The sequence below is a fragment of the Adiantum capillus-veneris genome, chromosome 23 (genome assembly GCF_014529385.1).
Source record: "Adiantum capillus-veneris isolate H3 chromosome 23, ASM1452938v2, whole genome shotgun sequence".
NCBI lineage: Eukaryota > Viridiplantae > Streptophyta > Polypodiopsida > Polypodiales > Pteridaceae > Adiantum > Adiantum capillus-veneris.
In genome coordinates this window covers 142,337,480-142,361,362 of record NC_140953.1, presented here as the reverse complement: position 1 = coordinate 142,361,362, position 23,883 = coordinate 142,337,480, and the positions used below count along the sequence as shown (strand labels likewise).

Here is a 23,883-nt window from a genome sequence, read left to right as displayed (position 1 = left end):
TATGGTCAAGATGACTACACTGCGTACAATGCTTGGCGTAGTAGCTATTGAGGACATGAAGCTTGTTTTCTTCATGGGGATCTAGAAGAGGATGTTCACATGAATCAACCTGAAGGTTTTGAACTCCCTAATAGGGAGGAGCTTTTTAGAAAGCTCGATAAACCACTTTATGGTTTAAAGCAGGGCTTAAGGTAGTGGTATCAAAAGTTTGATGCTTTTGTGTGGTCCCAAGGTTTTAAAAGGAGTCAAGAGGATCACTACTTATATACATGGAAATTCAGCGATGGTTCTTTGGTCATTCTCATTTAAAATGTAGATGGTATACTCAATGATGGTTCTTTGGTCATTGTCATTTTATATGTAGATGGCATATTCATTGTAGAAAAACTCAGTGATGGTTATGTGGTCATTCTCGTTTCATATTTAGATGACATACTCATTGTAGGAAAGTCCACTCAAGAGATTGCCAAATTGAAGTAAAAACTTTGTTATGAAAGAATTGGGCAAAGCAAATCATTTTCTTGGTATACATATCAAGAGAGAAGAAAAAGGAAAGTCTTAAGTTGTCTTAGGAATTTTATATCCACAAGGTCTTGTAGTGTTTTCAATGTGTAGGGGGGGAAGGCACTGAGTACCCCACTACCATCATATTTTAAACTTAGCAAGGAAGGTTCTCTCAAGTCAGATGCTAAGAGAGCAGAAATAGAAAGTGTGCCATGTTCTTCAACTATATGTTGTCTTATGTATGCTATGGTAGCTATGAGGCCAAGCGTTGCATTTGCAGTGAGACGTGGTTAGTTGGTATATGGCTAATCCTAGCAAGCAGCCTTGGATAGCAATGAAACACATCCTCAAATACTTGAAGTGTACAACAAGCAAGTGTTTACACTTTGGTAAAAGTGATTCATCCATTGTTGGTTACACAGAAGTATATTATGTGCGTTGCAAAGACAATAGAAGATCTATGTATGGCTTCATTTTTATATTTGAACATAATTAATGGGTGTAGGGTGAACATAGTTGTAAAAGGGTGAAGCTATCGTGCTTCACGATTGTACATACTAGCTTTAGTCTTAGCCACTTATGGCCACATTGGCCTTTAAGTGGGAGATTGTTGGAGTAAAGGCATGTGGTCACTTGCACATGATTGATGCAATCTACCTACTATGTTTGCTAACTCATTTTACCTTTCATATATATACAATAAAGGATACACTCACTCTCCTCTTCTCTTGAGTGGTGTTTCCCCCCAAAAGGCTCTTCTTCTTCCCCTTCTCGCATGCATTATGCACATAAGAACACACACTCCCTCACAGATAGGGCATTTAGTTATTAATAATCTTTAATCAATTCGTTGGGTTTCCTATCCAAGGCGCACATGAACCACTTGCCCACATAAAATGATGGTAGTCGCAAAGAAAAATGATGCTCGATCTTCTTTCTCGTACAACAGTATGTCAAAGAGGCCTAAGCTAGAGTATAATATTTTGTCAACAACATTGCGATGAAATCCATGATCAATGAACCTTTCTACTTCAATTAAAGAGGTAGACATCTAAGGAAAAAGAGCATGAGTTTGGAATACATTGAAGTGGTTTCAAACCACATCAAACTTAAGGGTTACTTTTTGTTGGCCACAGATCGCAAGGTCAAAAGCTAAAGTTTCACAGAGCTGATGACATAGCAATAGGGTTGAAAGGGACTTTCCCTCCCCCTCCCCCACCAAAACTTCAAGGGAAGCTACATGCTTAGGAGTGAACTGAAATGCCAAATCAAGAAGAACAAATGGATTCATACCTAAACTATTCAAAGATAGACTAATTGTGTTTATTGGAGTCCAGACATGGGTGTTCACAACGATGGTGGCAATGAAGGGTGTTTACAGTGTGGTAGATCTGGATTTGACATAAATTTTAGCACAAGCTCAATAGAAAAACATATTTGTGCGTGCACCCACATCTCTCTCTCTCTCTCTCTCTCTCTCTCTCTCTCTCTCTCTCTCTCTCTCTCTCTCTCTCTCTCTCTCTCTCTCTCTCTCTCTCTCTCTCTCTCTCTCTCTCAGATTTGTATAAACTATGTATTGGTTTATTTTTTTGAGAAACAAGACATTTTAGTATCACACTCAACTCTGTCGAGTCCCTCTTTCTTTGGCCGTGTTCTCCATTTCCTCAATTTGTTTCACCAACAAGGTATCGAAGCCATGCTTGGACCTTTAACCTTCATAGACTTGATAGCTCAACTAGACCAACCCACATGAAATGCTTCTTTCAAAGTGGCAGGGAAACCTATCTTTGACATTGCAAGTGCTCTTGTGTTACCTCTACCGTTGGTTATAAACAAAAATGCCATCATCATCTTTGAGGTCATCTTCACAGACCACACTATAGACATGTTCACAATATCAAGCCTTTTTTGGATTTGGCCAAATTATTTCAAAGAGACTAGAGAGAGATTGTTCACAAGTTGGTGTTTGATGCATACTGGTGATGCTTGATATCACGGCCTCCTTGACAAGGGATTTTGAGGGTATCAAAATTGCTCACAAATTTTTTTATTTTTTTAGTAGTGATCTATTACAAGTTATAGAGTTCTCAATCTTTAAATTTTTTTTATTCAACTTAGAATATAAATGTTTTTTTACAGTTTGACTTTGACAAAGCACCACAAAAAGGAAGAAAAGAAAGTACATGCAATCTATACAATGAATCTTAAAGTTTTCAACAAAGGACATACTCAACAAATTGTGAGAACATTTGCATGCAAGGTAGACACCATGCCTAAAGCTAGAAATCAAGTTAACTGCAATAAGTTCAACATGATAGAGACATGAAACTTTTGAGTTAGGATAATCATGGAGCAAGCTTGGTGAATCGAGCTTTGGAGCAAGCTTTTTTTTTTTGGCCTCTCATGCACCACTAATGCCGCTAATTTTGGCCACTAGAGACACCACCAATTCTACAAACGATTCTCACCACCCTCTCCTTCTCTATTGCCCTCTCCTCCTCTACCTCCTCCTCCCTATCCTCTGACTAATACTTGCCTCTTCCTCCCTCTCTCTTCCCATGTCTACGCTCCTCTTCTTCACTCACTTCTTTCGTGACTCTCACCCCTCTTCACCTTGCTTCCACGTCCCCACCCCCCCTTCTCTCTCTCTCTCTCTCTCTCTCTCTCTCTCTCTCTCTCTCTCTCTCTCTCTCTCTTTCTTTCTTTTCCCATGTCTACGCTCCTCTTCTTCACTCACTTCTTCTCTGCCTCTCACCCCTCTTCACCTTGCTTCCACGTCCCCCCCCCCCCCCCCTCTCTCTCTCTCTCTCTCTCTCTCTCTCTCTCTCTCTCTCTCTCTCTCTCTCTATTCACTCCTTTGTCGTAGACCCCTTGATCTCACTTCCCTATTCTTTGCCCACTACATACCTCTCCTGCTCTCTCCCTTTGCTTGCCTCTTTATCTCTCTCTCACTGACTTCTTCTTCTTTTTCTTCTTCTTCTCTCTCTCTTTCTCTCTCTCTCTCTCTCTCTCTCTCTCTATATATATATATATATATATATATATATATATATATATATATATATATATATATATATATATATATATATATATATTTCACACACACACACACACACAAAATCACCACCATGTCTATGTGGTTAGTGGCACAAAGTTACCTTTTGAACCCCCCCCCCCCCCCCCCCCCCCCCCCCCTCTCTCTCTCTCTCATGTTTTCTTTGTATACCCCCAACCCCAGTGTGTTTTCCTTGAAGTTAAGATACAAACACCATATATGCCCCTACTTCTTGAGTTGGGATCTCTTCGATTTAAGGTTATGGGCATGGAAAGGATAAAGATGCATCAAAACCCCTCACACATCGACTTTCAACAATTGCATGGGAAGCAAGTAAAAAAGCTCAAAAGATGCATAAAAGTAAGATCTTGAGCACGGGATGGATGCAAGACATAAAGATCTAAGTGGTTTGGGAGATGGGATCCATTACACTTGCTAGATGATGTCTCAATAGACTCCCAAGTGAATGAAGATTTTTTACAACACCAACGTGGTAGGAGTTTGGAAGGAATCCTATGGGTTGTGCTTTCATTTCTAGTGGCAAATAAATTTGCCACATGAAACTTACATATACAAATGTTAAAGGCCATAAATGGCAAGCTATACACGGTGTAACTAGAGGAGAACTAAAAAAAAGCACCAACAAGCTCGCTATTATATTTTCAAAAAAAAACTTTGGCAGGCACCAATGACCTCGAGGTGAATTTCTCTATTTATCATTGCCTCTTCTTTCTCTCATCAACCCCAATCCTACTCTTCCAACCTCTCTCATCCCTACCCTCTACTATACCACTATTCCTTCCACCTCTGTCCTCCATATATGCTTTAGCTCTCTATGATCTACCTCTCTCCACTCTCTACATGTATCCTCTCTCTACCCTTTATCTCTTTTTTTCCTTCTCACCCTTCATCCCTCTACCCTCTAGTTCTCTCTTCCCTATATGCTTTTTCTCTCCACTCTTCTCTATATTATACCCTTTACATATCCCATATGTCCCACCTCTAATTCTCTTATTCCTCCCCCCCTTCATTCCTTTACCCCCTACCCTCTACTTATCTCCTCTCTATATGTTTTTCTCTCCATTCTCTATACCGTTTACATATCCCTCCCTCCAGTCTCTACTTCTCTTACCCCTCCCACCTTTCATTCTTTTACCATCTACCTCTCCATCCCTCTCACCCTTCTTTCACTTTATCCCTCTACATTTACATACAAGTGTTTAAAATAAACATAAATCACAATATGTTCATCCACCAATTTAGTTCGGGTGATCACAAGCTCAACATTTTGTTGCAAGACAAAACGCTAAAGTAATATTTTTCCTAAGTTATTGTAAAATCTCTACCAAGGTTGAGAAAGAAACTTTTTAAATTTAATTGTCATTATGAATTTTGTATTTGTCAAATCTTGTGCGTTGTTAAAAGATTTTATGCGTTTGACTCGAACTTTTACATGTAACATTTTTTCACATAGAGATACGTATTGATGGAACCATTGAGTAAAATGCATTAAACCAGCACAAAGTCCTATCTATTGGTGACCATTGTGATGCTTATGAAGAAGTTATAATGCGCAAAGATGTGTGTGTGTGTGTGTGTGTGTGTGTGTGTGTGAGAGAGAGAGAGAGAGAGAGAGAGAGAGAGAGAGGTTATAATGCACAAATATGTGTGTGTGTGTGTGTGTGTGTGTGTGTGAGAGAGAGAGAGAGAGAGAGAGAGAGAGAGAGAGAGAGAGGACATTATCTTAGAAATTTAGGGATGGAAATGGAGATGAATAGATTGAAACGGTGCTACCTAAGATAAATACATACAAAGATACGAGGAGGAAGAGCAAGAGATAGAGACAAAGAGACAAAGGAAGGCTAGAGAGAGAGTGCATGTGTGTGGGGGTGTTTGGAAGGAAGGAGAGAGAGAGAGAGAGAGAGAGAGAGAGAGAGAGAGGAGAGGAGGAGGAGGAAAAAAGAAAGGAGAGAGAGGGAAGAGAAATAAAGCGAGATGGTGTTTGAGATGGAGAGGGACATCATGGACAGAGAGGACAGTTGGAAGTTGAAACACACACACGCACACACTTGGTTATTATACTTAGCCTGGGTTGCTTCGTCTTTGACTCACACACACGCTTTTTTGATTCAAACTATGATTCACTTACGGGTTAATGTCTAAATCTGTATCTGGCTTGACCTAAGACCTGAATGGTTGCTAGTAATAATGCCTTGTGGGTTATTGCCTCGCATGATTTCCTCAGATTGAATGGAAATTATGTTGTTGTTGATCATTGTATGACCGCTGGTTCCAACTTATCAAGTTGAGTGGGGCTCTCAAAACATCCTCGCTAGTATGGGAAACAACCTCTTTTTGTAGCTAAGTTTTGCCTTGAGTGTAGCTTGGTCACTTCATCAAGCTAGGATTGTTTCATCCAGCTACACACACATTTACACTTATGCTATTGATGTAGATGATGATTATAATGTCTCATGGGTGATTACCTTGAGTCTCCATCTTGCACTTCCCTCAATGGGAGTTTCTGGTGTTTTCTATACATAAATGAGATGATGAACATAAGGTCTTGTAAGTGTTTACAAGTGGCGGCACTTAGTATTTTGATGTAACAGAGGATGATTATCAATAGTCTTTTCCTATCACTAATCTCCATGGGTATTCCTATCTCGTGCTATGCATATTGGAGTTGATGGGTACATTGTCACGTTGGACCTCCTAACACACACACACACACACACACACACACACACACACACACACACACACACACACACACACACACACACACACACACACACACACACACACACACACACACTCACACACACACATACACACACACACACTCATTCCTATGACAATGTGCCTTGCTGATTTCATAATTCCCTTGGTGGGAAACCAGCCATGGTTAAGGCTCTTGGTGGGTGTTGAGGTTTGGTTGTTTGGTGGGAACTCATGGTGGGAACTCACCCCTTGGAAAAACATTTGTCCCAAAACATTCTCACTCTTTTGTAATTTCTTCGTGGCTTATCCTATGCTGGGTCGCCCTTTGATTCACCGACATGCCTCCTCTCTGGGTGCTACAAACCATGGACGTCCTCATGCTTTCACTCCCTTCCCTTTCTCCTATGCTGAACCAGGGTTGGCCTTACCTTGATCCTCTAAATCCGTGGATTTGTTGGATCCTGGTCTAAATGCAAGCTCACAAAACATGGCATGGATGTTGTTGCCTAGCTAGAGTCCCGCTCAGTTGGCATGGTTAGGGATGTTTTATCTCTCTCTTAGCCTTGCAATGCTTTAAAGTTAATGTGTGTCATGTGATGGTGCTTATTGTGTGCATACCGTCATCGAAAAACCCTCCTTCTCTTACCTTCTATACATGCTTTTGTCTTCACTGATGAAGTATAATAAACCTCTAAGCTTAATTAAAACCTTTTTGCTTGGCCTATTGATAGTGTTGCATGGATTGCTCTTTCAAATAGTTGTACATGGTAGTGTTTGGCATATTTAGGAGTGTAGTAGTGATGGCTTGGTGTGGTTTTTCTTGGATTGAACTTAGATCTTTAACTCGCTTAGCCTTGCAATACTGCTTAAGTTGAATGAGGATCATGACATTTATACATCTGGACTATGCATCTAACCTGATCTACCCATTACCTCTCAGGTATTTTTCTTTGTCTCCTACTTATGTCTAACCACTTGTTATGATCCACTTTGTCAAACTACTGTGCATAAACTAGGTGATTATTTAAATTAAACATGATGGATTTCATGCTGGTGTGCTTGATGGTGTGCCTTTTGTTGATAAATTGTTGGGCCATTGTTTTTGCCTAACTACCTGGCGTTATGCATATGAGGATAAACTAGTTCTTATAATCAACTATGGATGGTTTAGGCAAGCGTACAAGCCGTTTTCGAAGTCCGTTTGTGTGTTTCCGTAGAAAACCACGAACGGACTTCAGAAACAGCTTGTATATTTGGCGTTTCTTCTTGCGGTTTTGCTTACTGCTTGCCATACGTGCTCTTGACATTGCCTAAAGCTTACCTAATCAACTATGGATGGTTTGGAAAAGCGCACAAGCCGTTTTCGAAGTCTGTTTGCATTTTTTCGTAGAATAACGCGAATGGACTTCAAAAACGGCTTCTGTATTTGGCATTTCTTCTTGTGACTTTGCCTACGGCTTGCCATACATGCTCTTGACGTTGCCTAAAGCTTACCTAATCAATTATGGATGGTTGGGACTATTACAATATATATGTGGTAGTGATGTGTGTGAACACACTAGGACCGTCGGGACATTTTTTCCCTCTTTAGGAGATTTTTTTCCCGTGCATTGTATATACGCCCATCACTCTAGGGCTATCTATCTTTCCATTGCACACTAAGTAACACACTCTCTATCATGTGCCTTGAGCTTCCTTCGTCTTCTCCAAGCTGTGTGTGTTTCTTTGCAACCCTAATTCCAACAATTGGTATCAGAGCAGGTTACGTCCTCCCGGGCTTAGGGCCAGCTGCTCCAGCACACGCCTGCTCACTTTCTCCGATTATAGTGAGGTTTGGCGAGCGTTTGCAGGTCGACGTATATTTTGGGCAAGCTCGTATAGCTTGGTCTGCTCAGATTTCTGATTCGGGCTCATTTCGGCCTCCGTTTCCACTATAGGTAGGTCTGCATAGGCAATTTTGTCATTTTGTGCAGAATTTCTGTCAGTGCCGTTTTTTGCATGACATGTTCCTTACAGTCTTCTATGGTTTGTGCTATATAACACATGTTGTTCCTGCTCCGTTTCTTCTATTTTCGAGCAGTTTTCACATCAGGTGCAGCATTTACCATGGCTGACAACAACAGAGATGTCTTCAAGATGTTTACTGCTGAGGACAGGTTGGATGTGGACAATTACCCTATGTGGGCTTACATGATGCAACATGTTCTTGTGTCAAAGAGCGTCTGGAATATTGTGCAGGGCATTGATGTACGTCCTGGTTCTAAGGATGCAGGTGATGTTGAGGATGTTGCAGGTATTGTTGCAAGGATTGCTGCTATTAGTTGTTTTGCCTACGGCAGAACAATATCGTTGGGATGTAAAGGATGTGCAGGCTCATGCATTGATTGTGTTGTCTGTGAAGCGCACCATTGTTCCACACATTCGTTCAGCAAAATCTGCAAAATAGGCTTGGGACATATTGGCTGGTCTTTATGCAAGTCGCAATGAGGCTAAAATTGATTTGCTGCGTAAAGAGCTGGAGTCGAGAGTCGAAGATTATGCATGAGGAAGATGATATGGACACTTTCCTTGCTAGTATCAAGGATATCAATGAGCAACTTATTTCTGCAAGTGAAGTCATTTCAGACAGTTCCCTTGTGCAGACTGTTCTTGATGCCTTACCAGATTCCTACCTGACTTTTGCTAGTACTTGGAGACTGATGACCCAAGGAAATCTTGAAGTTGTCAAGTTTGATGCATTATGCACATTGCTGTTGCAAGAGTCACTTTCCAGAAAAAACAGGACTAGGCAACGTGCAATTGAACAGGCTTTTATTGCTTCTCAAAGAAAGGGTGGTAACAGCAATGCAACCACTTCTTATGGTTCTGCTGCGAGTGGCAAAACTTCTGATTTTAATGCTTCTGCTAGCAGCAATTCGTCTGGAAATTTTGGTGATAAGGGCAAAAAGAAAATGCATTGCCATTATTGTAAAGCTAATGATCACTTGATCAAGTCGTGTCCTAAGTTAAAGGCCAAAGAGGCTAAGAAGAAAGAGGGTGGTTCCACTGCAAATGTTGGTTCCACTACAAATGCAGCCATTGTTGAGTCTTCTGTGAAAGGAGACTATGTTGCTGATGTTAATGCAGAATGGGCTTTTAGCGTAGAGTGCACTTGCAATCCTGCTGTCCATGATGCATGCTTGTAAGTTGCTGTAGATTCACATGTGTGGTATTTCGACAGTGGTGCTACAAAGCACATTATCTCACATCGTGAATTATTCACCTCTCTCGAGTCTGTCCCTCATGGGAATTCAGTCACTTATGCCAACAATGCCTCTTGTCCGGTTCATGGAGTTGGAAAGATTGTGCTTACTACTACAAATGGTAGTTCCTTCACACTTGTTGATGCACTTTATGCACCTGGGATCAAGAAGAATCTCTTGTCTGTATCTGCACTTGCTAGACTTGGACTTGTAGTCAAATTTGTGGATGACAAATGTATAGTTCATGATCTCAGTTTTGGTGATGAAATTGTTGCATCTGGCCTTTTGTGCCGTGGGCTGTATACGCTCACTTTGTATGACAAGTGTGGACAAAATTTTGCAAATGTTGTTGTAGATTCAAGGGCTATTTCAGATGCAAAACTTTGGCATGCACGTTTTGGTCATCTGAATTTTGCCAGTTTGCTGCGTCTGCAGAAATGTGATATGGTTGCTTCTTTGCCGCCTCTTGAAGCACCTGTCAAACATGTTTGTAAAGGCTGTATTTTGAGTAAGATGCAGCGTTCTAAGTTTCCAAAGGATGGTTCAGTTCGGGCCACATGCAGGTTGCAGCTTGTGCATAGTGATGTTTGTGGGCCCATGCAAACTCCGTCCTTGGGCAATTACCTTTACTTCATGACTTTCATTGATGATTACTCCAGGCATGCATGGGTATTTCCGCTTAAAGCGAAGTCCGAAGTTTTTATGTGCTTCAAACAATTTCTGGCTATGGCTGAAAATGTCTCGAAATGTACTATGGGCACCCTCCGTTCCGATCGAGGGGGGGAGTATATGTCTCATGAATTCAATGCATTTCTGGCTAGTCGTGGGATAAAACACCAATGTACAATGCCTTATACACCTCAACAAAATGGTGTTGCTGAGAGAAAAAACAGGTCACTTACGAAAATGGTACAATGTATGGTCAAAAGTCAAGCTTTGTCGCATTCTTTTTGGCTTGAGGCCATCATGTGTGCCACTTATGTACTAAACAGGTGTCCTACAAAAGCTTTGCAGTCTATTACTCCATATGAAGCATGGCATGATAGAAAGCCTTCTATTGAGCACATGCGTATTTTTGGCTGTTTGGCATATGCTTTGATGCCACAAACACAACGCAGAAAATTGGATGATAAGGTTGTCAAATGTGTTTTTGTTGGTTATAGTGCTGAAAGAAAAGGTTACAGGTTGTATCATCCACAAATGAAACAAATCTTGGTTTCACGAGATGTAGTGTTTGTGGAAGATTTTGTTCAGCCCTTGCTGTCATGTACTAGAGACAATAATGTAAGCTCACAGGACATTTATGACACTTTGTGCCTCTTTTCGGTGGTGGAGATACGAATGTAAGTTCCAATGATGCAAATGTACAACCTATGGGGGTTTCTGAAATGTTAAAGATCAGCCTATTACTGATGCAAATGTACATGATGTACTTGATGAGGAAAGGGCTGAAAATGAGCAGGCTAGAGGTATTCCAAAATGGCTGGTGCACACTTTGTGTGAATTGAATGCACCTTTGTCTAGTCGTACTCGTTCAGGCTCTCGCCATGCATCTTATGCATCAGATTGTTATGCTTTGGCTGTGTCTAGCTTACATAATGTTGAGGAGCCTTTGTCTTTTGATGAAGCACACAATTCAAAAAATTGGATGGCTACCATGCAATCAGAATATGATGCACTTATAGAAAATGACACATGGACTTTATGTGATTTTCCTCATAGCAAAAAGGCCATTGGTACGAAGTGGGTTTACAAGTTGAAACGCAAGCCGGATGGTGAGATCGATCGCCATAAGGCTCGACTTGTTGTAAAGGGTTCTGCACAGCAAAAAGGCATAGATTATGAAGAGACTTTTGCTCCCACTTGTCGTATGACTATTGTGCATTTTCTATGTGCATTGGCAACTCATTTTGGTTGGGATGTACATCAATCAGGCATTGTTACTGCTTTCTTGAATGGTGACATATTTGAGGAAGTTTATGTAACACAGCCTTGCGGTTTTGTCATAAAAGGACAAGAGGACAAAGTGTGCAGATGTAAGAAGGCTTTGTATGGGTTGAAGCAATCTCCTCGTGCTTGGTATGAGAAAGCTGACACTCATTTGGTCAAACAACAGTCCAACAGAACGCACATTGTATGTAAAGCGTGAGGGTGATGTACTTCTCATTGTGGTTCTTTATGTCGATGATTTGCTAATCACTGGACCAATGAGAGACATATTGTTGAATTTAAGGCTGATTTGAATGATACTTTCAAGATGAAAGATTTGGGGCTATTGCATCATTACTTGGGTATATAGTTTAAGCAGTGTGATGGTGGTATTGCTTTCTGTCAGAAAAGTTACATAGAGACATTGCTATGTAAGTTTGGACTTGAGGATTGCAAACCTATTGCCACTCCCCTGGAAACAGGTTTGAAGTTGAGTCTACATGATGCTGGCGATCCTGTTAACGTCACTCTTTATCAAACTGCTGTTGGCTGCCTCATTTATGTATGCAACACGAGGCCAGATATTCAGTTTGCAGTCTTACAGGTCAACAGATTTATGCATAGCCCAAGGTCTAAGCATTGGCAGGCTGTCAAGAGGATTTTCTGTTACCTTAGTGGCACTTTACATCTTGGCTTGTTTTATCCCAAGGGGGGATCATTGCCGCGAGACTTACATGCTTTTTCGGACTCAGATTGGGCTGGTTGTTTTGACACGCGAGTGTCCACAAGTGGTTTTTGTTTCATGCTTGGCAGTTCATGTACTGATATCATGGTTGAGCAAGAAGCAACCTACTGTGGCCACTTCAAGTTGTGAGGCTGAGTATAGGGCAGTCTTCACAGCTACGGTTGAGTGTGTATGGCTCAGACGCCTTATGGCTGATTTGGGTGTTGGATAGGACATTGCCATCACTATCTACACTGATAGTCAGAACGCATTGGCAGTTGCAAGGGACCCAGTTTTTCATGCTCGCACAAAGCACATTGAGGTGCATTACCACTATGTCAAGGAGAGGCTCTCAGCAGGAGAGATCAACTTGTCTTAAGTGCCAACACAGGACAACCTTGCAGATCTTTTCACAAAGGCATTGTCTCGTGAGAAGCTTGAAGCTTTGGGCTTACTCCCCTTTGTGGATTGATCATATCCTCAGGGCATGGCACTTCCCTTTACTCATGTGCCAGCTCTTGTTCACCGCATCACTCCAGGGGGGATTTGTTACCATATACATGTGGTAGTGATGTGTGTGAACACACTAGGACCGCCGGGGCATTTTTTTCCTCTTTAGGAGGTTTTTTCCCCCGTGCATTGTATATACGCCCATCACTCTAGGGCTATCTATGTTTCCATTGCACACTAAGTAACACACTCTCTATTGTGTGCCTTGAGCTTCCTTCGTCTTCTCCAAGCTCTGTGCGTTTCTCTGCAACCCTAATTCCAACATGGACAAGCGCACAAGCCGTTTTCGAAGTCTGTTTGCGTTTTTCCACAAAAAAACGTGAACGGATTTCAAAAACGGCTTACATATTTGCCGTTTCTTCTTGCAATTTTTATCTTTCTCTATTCTCTCTTTCTCTTTCCCTCCCTCTACCTCTCTATCTCTCTCTTTCTCTCTACCTCTATCTTTCCCTCCCTCCCTCTATCTCTCTTTTTCTCTATTCTCTCTCTCTTTCCCTCCCTCCCTCTCTTTCGCTCTCCCTCTATCTATCTCTCTACCTCTCTCTCTCTCTCTCTCTCTCTCTCTATCTTTCTCTCTATCTCTCTACCCCTATCTTTCCCTCCCTCCCTCTATCTCTCTCTTTCTCTATTCCCCCCCTCTCCCTCTCTACCTCTCTCTCTCTCTCTCTCTCTCTCTCTCTCTCTCTCTCTCTCTCTCTCTCTTAAAAATTTGAACTCCCTCCAGTATTCTCGATGCACATACCGATGCCCACCATTGACGTCGGTAAGTTGGCGTCGATATTCAAGTGATCTCTAGTAGTGAAAAGGCGTGCCGACTTTATCCAAACACACGCGTCACAGGCGAGAGGGCTTACCGTACTCGATCGACATCAACGATAGCATCATCTTGGATGACGAAGGCAAGAAGGTGATCTCGTCCATGCACGGCCTTTGCTCTCAGGTGTTTCGACAAACTAAACACCTGGAGTGAAGTGCTGAATGAATTAAAAGACAAAGTCATCAGCATGCTGCATGACCAGTTTCCCATGTCAAATCGGGATGAGTTCTTCAATGAAGACTTGCTGAAAGGTGCGGATGCGTGAGTACTGCAAGCAGAAGCGCTCTGAAGTGCAGAAAGCAATAAAGCATGGGTGGAGTAGACTAGATTGGCTGGCCAAAGAAGATCGGAAGAATGTAAAGCAAGCAGCACGTGAGAATCCCGACAAGTAGAAGCAACAAAAGGAGGTAGCCAGAGCACGAGTAGAAGCAGGGAGCTCGCACCACTTGGGGAGCGACGGATGGACATCATTTGAGGCCGACATTGTAAGTGTTATTGCATCGCCCTTTATGTTTGGTAGTTAAGGGTATTTGTAATTTTAAATTCTAACATAACGTTTTCTTTGCATGTTTTGAACAGTGGATGGTTGGACATTACCCCACACCATAGAGCGTGAGTATGTGGACAGAAAGGGCTTAAATGTCCTTATGGACATTCAGAGTTCTCGTTCTGACTTGGTTAGTATTTAACCTTATACTCTTACATTTGTTAGATTTTAATAATAAGCTAAAAATTAGATTGTTTTGTAATTATATATTTATACTTACATAAAGTCTTATTGTTTTGTTTTTTTTGCAGCATCCGACAGATATGCCACTGGGACGCAATGAGACGTCAGATAAGTCGACGTCAATGTAGCCGTAGCTAGATAATACTAGTTTCATTTTTTCACATCATGTATTAGGACATGACGTGTGTACGTCAATTTTGTAGCTATTGGCCAACAATGTATTTTTCCAATAATTAATGACAATTATGTTGTTGCTAGTACATTTTAATCAAAGCTTAACAATCAAGTGATTTTGCATATGATGTGTATAATTTTGTCAATTTATTACTTTCATCGATATACTTTTGTCAGTTTTGCATTTTAATTTGGGAAACTTTATGCTCAAAATGGTTGAGGGGGTGGCAGGGTAATGTATGCCCTGCCACCAAAAAAATTTATTCTCGGGTGTGGCTATATACGTTGCTACTTTTGGACTTGTAGCGTCTTTATTTGCGTCGCTATATGTGTCTCTATTTGTGTCGCTATATGCGTCTCTATTTGTGTCGCTATATGCGTCTCTATATAGGGATGCAAATAAAGACGCAAATAGCGACGTTCTCTTTGCGACGCGCATAGCGACGCTTTTAGTGACGTTGAGGGTAAAAATATCCCCGTGTATTTCAGTCGCTAAGGCCGTCACAAGTGTGAAGAACCTCTTGTAGTGTTATTTGATAGATAGACTTGAAGGGGGGAATGGTAGCATTAAAACTTCTTTACGGTTAAGGTCTGTTGAAGCATGCACCACGACGCTGTGTGGCTAAAATCAATTATTGCATGGAGCCTTTAAGGCTTCTTTAAACCGTGAATTGGTTTCTTTTCTTTAGAGAAACTGAGAGATTGTTAGCAACTGCATGCCATCAAATTTGTTGAGTCCCCCTCTCTTTGTTCATGGTCTCCATCTCCTTCACCAACATGTACGTGTGTGTGTGTGTGTGTGTCTATCTGTGTATGGATATTCTTTTGTGCATGTACAATTCTATGAATGCACGTGTGTGTATGTGTCCATATGTGTGCAAAAAGATAGCAAGAGTACTCACATTGAGGATAGTGTAGAGTCAATAATATGCAATAACTAGCTGAAAAAATGTCCAAAATCCTTGGGGGTTTTACTGTGTGTAAAACTACTATATCACTGCGTTCAAGACATGTTTGTAAAACCCCTTATCTTTGAATTTTGTTAGGAATATAATGTACCCTTTTCTTTTACGATCTGTAAGTTTTTTCAAATTTGAAAAAATAATGCCCTTCTGTATATATATTTATGTAAGTTTCAAGAACTTTAAATATACCCTTCTGTTGAACTCACGTGATAGGTTACATTTTTATTAGGTGACCTCCCCAGGCCAAAACCATGACGTAAAATCACACAAAACACACATCTAGAGTCTAGTGTTGGAGAAGAGTGCACAAAATATAGATTTGAGTGCCGAAGATTGTGGGACTTCAATCAGAGCCTAGATCTAAGGAGGGGTTCAAGGTATGAATGAGAAGAATGGGAGAGAGGTGACGAGTTGCAGGCAACTTTGTTTGTAGAGTAGGTCATGAGTATCGGCACCAACGTTGACATCGATATCTATGTTGATACCTAATTCACAAGGACTTTGAGCGCATTCGCACAGTAGGGTTTAAATTCTGCCAGCCGAGTTGAGCAACGACCTTGAACGAAGCTTTTCTTTTCTAACTTCGCCAAAATTGACAGAGTAGCCTCAACGAAGCCACTCTCTCTCTTCTCGCTGGCGCTACATGACAAGCTCTCTCTCCTCGAACCGCAGCTCTTGTGAGCATTGAGGTATAAGCGATGAGCTTGCTGACGTCCACTTCAACCTTGCCTTCCTCCCATGCGAAGCCTACCTTTGCTAGAGTTCCCACCATGCGATGGACAAAAAAAGGGAGGCTATAACTCAACCAAGTCCTTTCAGCGGGACAACGGGGACAGAAAGTGCGACCACTTTGAGTGAGTCAGTCAAAGATTCAGAGTGCATGTGCAATGTGGGACGCGGCTCTTAATTCTTCAACGGGCGGGTTGTCCTCTACATTTCATGCAACACACCTAACACACCATCCAGTAGCGCATAGGTTACAAACCTTTTACTTTCTGCTACCGGCGTAAAGATGATGAGCGGCGTAAGAGTCTCTAGGACCCCACCATTTTTAGAGTATCTTTTCCCCCTCTCTTCTGGCAGCTAGCTGGTGGCGAGCTCTCTACGTTTGTGCTGCCATGGCGCTTCGACAAGCCTGCACTTACTGGATGCCGGCGACTCTAGCCATAATATCTTCCCAGTTTAAGCTGTCGTGCTCAACATTACGATAGTTAGCAGACAACATTGAAACCTGATATTCACTTGGTCTTCGTCTAGAACAGTGTCGAGCTTTTGCTGTACATCTAGAAGCATGGCGTGTACAGGAGTCTGCTATCTTGAGTTGCTGATTATACTGCTCCTAACTCATCCGATCGTGCTCGGAGTGATGGGGTTTCCTGCGACGGTATACTGGAGCTCATTAACCATCAGCTTGTTTCCTGGGGATTAGGTCAACTTGAACTGGACTAACGTAGTTTGTCTGCGTGTTGCAGTCTTATATTGTATACATGGGCAGCCACCATACGGCAAGTGTAGAAGCGGGGGACATTCTTTCTTTCCACCAAGAACTGCTGGTGAACGCTATGGGGAGGTGAGTTATGAAGTTCGCTCTACGTGGCCTCTACTACATTGTCAATCTTCTTGGCCCTCTTATTTGACTTACCACTGCCGTTTGAGGCATTTTACAGTGAAGAATCTGCGGAAGGACGTCTCGTATACAGCTATAAGCACGCCATTAATGGGTTTGCTGCAGTCATGGAGCCTAGTCATGCCTCTGCCCTTGCAGGTAATCTTATTAATGTTGCCGCTTAAACCAGTATATGTTCAATCCGTCTATGACATGTTTGAACTGCTGACACTTGTCTATTTTGATGTACCAAAAGCAATGCCTGGAGTTGTGTCTGTCTTTGAAAATAAAGCGCACCAGCTGCACACGACGCGCTCTTGGGAGTTTCTCGGCCTGGAATACTCATCAGGGGCGGCCTCTCGGAGGTCTCTTTGGACCAAGTCAAAGTTTGGGGAAGATGTTATAATAGGGGTGATGGATACAGGTGAGCACTTATGCCATTTTTCTGGGTGTATAGCAGGTCGACCTTCTTGCCGAGGTTCATGTAAGGCTTTGAATCGTGTGCACTGCATAGGGCAGGTGTTTGGCCTGAGTCCGAGAGCTTCAGCGACCAAGATTTTGGAACCATTCCTGCAAGGTGGAACGGCACTTGTGAGGTCGGCTCAAATTTCACACGGTTCAATTGTAATCGGTAGGACGCATCCCACGAATAGCTATCTGTACACTTGTTTACTGAGTTCAGCTGCCAGATATCATATGATTTCTTCCAGTACAGAATCTGTTTTACATGTGACAGGAAGCTAATTGGAGCTCGCCATTTCATCAAGGGCTACGAGGCTGCCAATGGAATGTTGAATGTGAGCTCGACTGGAGAATTTTTGTCGGCCAGGGATAAGGAAGGTCACGGAACGCACACGGCGTCCACGGCAGGGGGAAACTTTGTGGAGGGTGCCAGCATTTTCGGGTTTGCCAAAGGGACAGCCAAAGGTGGGGCGCCAAGGGCCAGGTTGGCGGTATACAAGGTGTGCTGGCCAGGGGGATGCTACGATGCTGACATCCTGGCGGCCTTTGACGCCGGCATCCGAGACGGAGTAGATGTCTTCTCTCTCTCTCTGGGTTCTGGTCCGCCGTTAGTCGATTACTTTGCCGACGCCATTGCCATTGGCAGCTTCCACGCCGTCAGCTCTGGCAAGGTCGTTGTCTGCTCTGCTGGTAACGATGGTCCCTCCCCCGCCAGTGTCGCCAACGTGGCTCCGTGGATCCTCACCGTTGCTGCCAGCAGCATTGACCGCGCTTTCCCCGCCTTCACGAGTCTGGGAGATGGATCCAATTACACAGTGAGTTTTTAGTTAGTGATTGAGTGCGGCAATTGTTTGTGTAGATGCTGCCGCTAACCCATTTTCCTATCTGGTGATTACGAATTTGCTACAGGGCGCGAGCTTATCAGAAAGTAGACTCCCCAGAGGAAGGTATCCTCTTGTTTATAGCGGCGATGTGCATTTACCAACCGCAAACGCCTCAGCCGGGTGAGTCTATAATGTCGAAAAAAGCTTGGCAAAGCCTTATAGAGAGGTGAAGGTGACAAGAGTATTGACAGTTCGTGTTGATCCGTTGGTAGCCGAATGTGTTTCCGAGGATCATTAGATCCGAAGAAGGTGAAGGGGAAGATTGTGGCCTGCATGCGCGGCGTGAACCCGCGTGTGGAGAAGGGGTCGGTGGTGAAGGAAGCAGGGGGAGTAGGTCTTTTACTCCTAAACCAACCCAGTGACGCTGAGGAAATCATTTCGGATCCCCACGTTCTCCCCGCAAGTCAGCTTGCTGCAGCGCATGCCCGCTCTGTCCTCGCCTACATCAATCAAAGCAGGTACCACTCCTATACACTGGCATGATCTTGGTCTGATCAGTTCAGCGACGCATTAATATAAGCAGAAACAATGGTGGGTGGCAGGTCTTCCGCCACTGCCTTTATCACGCATCCTACAACACTGCTGCGGGCAAAACCCGCCCCTCAAATGGCGTCTTTTTCTTCCCAAGGACCTAACAGTCTTACCCCGGACATTCTGAAGGTAGTGCACTAAGCGTCGCTTCTAGTTTTTTTGGGGTATAATTGAGGAAGATCGAGTGTGTACTCAATTAATTGCGCTGATGTCCGCAATGCAGCCAGACATCAGCGCGCCAGGGTTGAACATTTTGGCGGCATGGACAGAAGCATCTGCGCCCACAGCAGACTCCTCCGATCACCGCCTTGTGAAATACAACGTTATCTCCGGAACATCAATGTCATGCCCGCATGTGGCTGGCATCGTGGCGCTGCTTCGAGCTCTCCATCCAACGTGGAGCGCGGCAGCTATCAAGTCTGCACTGATGACCTCAGGTATTTTTTTTCTGTCGTCCTGCAGCACCTCATGTGCAAAGGACGACAGAAGAATCATCAATTATATCCAGCTGCAGTGCTCTTGCTTTTTGTCGGATGGATGAGTGTATATATTGGTATGGTGGTGTGGTGTGTGTGCTATTCTTACAGCAACGCATCACGACAATAGCATGCGGACGATTCGAAACGGATCTATGGAGAAGGCCACGCCCTTTAACTACGGATCCGGCCATGTCAATCCTAATGCTGCAGCGGACCCTGGTCTGCTCTACGACGCCTCTCCCGAGGATTACTTCCTCTTTGTCTGCGGTCTGCGTCACAATCGGTCGTCGATGGTGAACCTGACGGGGAACACGATGAGTGAGCGCAAGTGGAAATGCCCCCAGCATCCCCCGTCTCTGCTGGACCTCAACTATCCCTCTTTCGCGCTTTCGCGACTCCCCCGTAACGTTAGCCGCACCGTGCTGCGCACCGTCACCTACGTTGGGGGCCATAACAACTACGAGGCCATTGTGCGACCGCCACGTGGCGTGCGCGTGCAGGTGGTGCCATCTAGGCTCTCTTTCTCTGCGCTGGGACAGAAGCTGCAGTTTCGTGTCACTTTTTCTGTCATGCGCTTGCGTAATCATAATGAGGCGCTGACGCGCAGCAACCACGTCCCCCCCGCCGGGGCATGGGCCTTCGGCTCTCTCATCTGGACGGACGGCACACGACGTGTTTCTAGCCCGATTGCCGTCGCACTTTATTGAACCTGCTTTTCATCATCACTCCCCCACTGCTTCGTCATTTCTTGTCAGCAGGTGTGGGGCGCATGGCAATGGCATTGCGGTCCATGAGTAAAGGGAGTAAATCAGTCAAAAGAAGCTTACCCCTACTTATTTACACCTTGCCCGTTGCCAAGATGCCTATGATCAAGTCCCTCAATGATTTTAGTCATGTCACTTTTTTTCTTTCCTAATCACACCAAAACCCAGCGGTTATTGGCATGTTAAAACATTCTTTACGGGCGCCCAAATCTTTGAATCCGATATTTCAATTTGTGAACGAATATCTTCATTGAACAAATGAAGAGCTTCATGACCGTTTTTTTTTTGGTTATGAAAACACTTAACCTTTACTTTGTAAATGGGCTCTTTACTTAAAACACCCAATATTTTCTTTCAACATTTTGTTTTGTAATGCCAACGTAAACCTTCACCTTGTTTTTTGTCTTGTCGTAAAGGGGTGAGGCCACAACGAGGCCAAAAAAGAAGGTTGTTAATTTAAACATACACAGTTTTTGATTGGTTGGACGAGATAGAAATTACTCATTACAAAGACAAACAAATATATTCACATCGACAATGAATCAAGGAAAAAACACGCATGAGTATGCTAGTTTTCATCGTTTGTTAGCGTTGGAGAAAAGGAAATGATTATTTGAAAGTACTGGATGCTCCTCTATGGTGAAACGTGTGATAAGATTGAGTTTACTATTTTCACTCATTACGATACCTGTAAGTTGATTGTTTCCCTAGGGAGTGATGTGGCACACCTTGCTTTTTTAAACTGGTGCATGGAGCGGCTACTCCTTGAAGTTTGACCTTTGAACCACTACGTAGATGCCTTAACCCCTTTTGTCGAAGCACCGAGACCCAAAGTGAAGGATGCATGGTCCATGGACCATGACTCTCTCTCTCTCTCTCTCTCTCTCTCTCTCTCTCTCTCGTGCGCGCGCAAGTCGTTCTTCTTCTACAGTGGCTAATGAACCTCGGTCAAGAACTTGCTTGTGGAGTTGAGGCTACCTCCACCAAATGGACTTTAATGGCTAAGTTCGGAATTTGGATGCAATGGAGGGTGAAAAGTCTACACTTTTTACGTTTTCTTACAATACGATCTATTGATGTTGGATGCTGGATGCAATGAATGGATGTTGGATTCTTCCCATTATAGAGGAAATAATTTCAAAAAATAAACACTTCGTAAGATTGCCTCTTGTGGAGACAAACATCCCATGACATCCTAAAAATTGATAAAAGGGTTATAAATTCTGTCTACTAAAATTCAAACATTTTAATGATGCAACTTCCTCGTGAAAAAATACTTGCATTGACTAATGGCGTTCTGGCTTTGTGGCCATGCCATTATATGGTGTTATGCTTCTCTACTTTTGTCCTTTTGCTAAAGATTAAAACAAAAATTCTTCCCAAAAAAACATGCACTGTGTTTTAAACATAGACTCATGGAGTGTTAACACGTAGGCAAAGAGTACATGAATGTTTTTCATTTGTGGTGATCTTCAATTTTATGTACTATGAGAGCGATTGTAGATACATATTACTAGAGAGTGACTCCTCTTAAGAAAAATTTAAATAAACTTATTTTGTGTGTGTGTGTGTGTGTGAGTTGAGAGGAGAGAGGGAACACATGGACATCTTGCTCCTTACCCCTCTTTTTGATATTTATGTATATACAAGTAGCTCTATGTTTAATGATATGTAGAATTCATAGACTTGCTTCCTTTGGTTCTGACATCACCTTGAATACTATTGCTTTGTATACATCCTTGTTGCTCGTTAATTGATTTTCTGTTATACCTAAGCCATAATTTCTTAAGTTGTTATGATATTGGGTATCCTCTTGTTGTATGTGGTTAGCTTTACAATTAGGATAGCTGACGTGTAATGATTACTTATTGCGATGTTTTTATTTTTCACTAATAGTGAGTTGGTCACTATGTAGATTGGAACTGTGGTAATTGAGAAGACACTATGCAGATTGGAACTGTGGTAATTGAGAAGAAAGCACCGACAATAAAATCAATAATACTTCTCGGTCATTTAATTTTGCATTAGTACACACACATATCAATCGGAGCTAACTCTGAGCAACTCCATGTATCTCGTTTAAACATGGCCACCCAATTGACAAGCCAAAAATCAATAATCTGAGCACAAGTTTTTTCTAAAAAAGAAATCAATAACATACATTTCTAACTTGTAATCAAGCAAACACTTTGTGCTTATTGTGATCTTGATAGTTTGTCAATTTTGATTTGGATGATAACTTAAAAAATAAATCCTATTATCTATGCATTGAACTTTATTAATCTTATAATGTTTCTAGTTTTGATGCCAATTGTAAGCAGGTATCTTATAAATTCTTGCCGACTTTTGGTAATTTAATCTATTCCTTTCTCTTCAATTGATAATTATTAATTCATTCTATTGTTTCCTACCTCACATTTATAAGATTATATAGCTCATTAATTGACAAGCTACTAATCAAGGCACATCGACCACTTTTGATTCTAATATTGATAGACCACAAAGACACTCTCTTCAATACAACTTCTTGAGCTTCAACTTAATAGACTTAAGATAAGTATCCAATTTTCAATTGTTTGCACTCTTTATGGAAAAGCCAAATGCCAAATTGAAGTCTTGGTAGATTTTCATCGTTAATTTATTTACTACTTATGTGCTCCATAATAGCATTTAATTATTTGATTGAGGACTGCAATTTAACAAGTGGATAGCGTTGCATATCTTGCAATTGTCTACATCACAAAATTATTGCATATCTTGCAATTGTTTACATCATAAAATTGGGCTTACTAGCCCTATGAAGTACTAGATTGTGGTAAACTTTTCTTTTCAAATATTTGGACTTATGGCCACTCTTATGGATTTTAATGAAGGATGTGTTCACAAGGAGGAATGTTAATTTTTTTTTCCATCTTCCATGTGTTAAGTATGGAGCTTGATTTACCCCTTGTAATATTTTGTATTAAAAATACACATTTGTAATGCTCCCATTATAGGGAGGAAGCCATCGTGCATGAAGAAAAGTCACTCGTCGGAAAACCAAAATTTCCACGGCCAGTCTCGAGCTCGCCAAAAGATTGTTTTTAGTCGGAATATTATGGCTGGACGGCGGTCTGAAAGTCATAATAATCAATATCTAATTCTCCTAAATGATTTTCTCATATTAAACTGATCATTTAATGTGGGGAAGTGCCAGGGGAGAAAAAGCTAGAATATTGGTTAAGCTAGCAGACTGGCCACAGTAGGGATCCAAAGGAGGGAAAATAGGGATCCAAAGGGGGGGGCCACCTGCAAAAGAGCCATGTGCAACAATGGGCTAAAAATACCCTAAGGTTCAGCCCATTAAGACTTCCAAAATGCTAAGGTTCCAAAATTCAAAGGTTGTGTCCAAAGGTCAACCCTAGGGAAAATTGGATGCTTTGTGTGTGCCCAAAAAGTCTTTGCACATCCCTACATGGGAGGGGGCGAGCCCCAAAGGTAGGGGATGAGAGAGAAAGCCACACATACACACAGGCTCCCTTTACACAAAGGGAATGAGGGACACATGTCAGCTCCCTATCCCAGATGCCCACAAGGTGTGCCCAATTCCTATTGGAAGACCCTTGAAGTGGACCAATGAGAATTAAGCTAGAGTAAATGTAGTTTAATTAATTTAAAAAACATTTAATAAAAGAAACCAATGAGAATTAAATCTCCTAGAAGACTATTGGGCAGTCTCCCAAAGGGTCCAATGAGCATTCAGAAGCCCCATGGCTTGCCTGATTTCTATTGGCCAGGAGACAA

General features: G+C 42.3%; 1 protein-coding gene across 1 annotated transcript; it reads left to right on the top strand.

Moving 5' to 3' along the window:
- The first annotated feature begins 16,403 nt into the window (after positions 1-16,403).
- LOC147428731 (subtilisin-like protease SBT5.3) lies at positions 16,404-20,327 on the top strand. The gene is made up of 11 exons (XM_086496503.1): positions 16,404-16,758; positions 16,847-16,944; positions 17,042-17,139; positions 17,237-17,404; positions 17,500-17,611; positions 17,717-18,257; positions 18,352-18,446; positions 18,539-18,784; positions 18,869-18,986; positions 19,081-19,294; positions 19,445-20,327. Exons 1-11 carry the CDS (start codon positions 16,666-16,668, stop codon positions 20,041-20,043), a joined length of 2,382 nt encoding a protein of 793 aa, XP_086352629.1. The 5' UTR covers positions 16,404-16,665; the 3' UTR covers positions 20,044-20,327.
- The last annotated feature ends 3,556 nt before the right edge of the window (positions 20,328-23,883 follow it).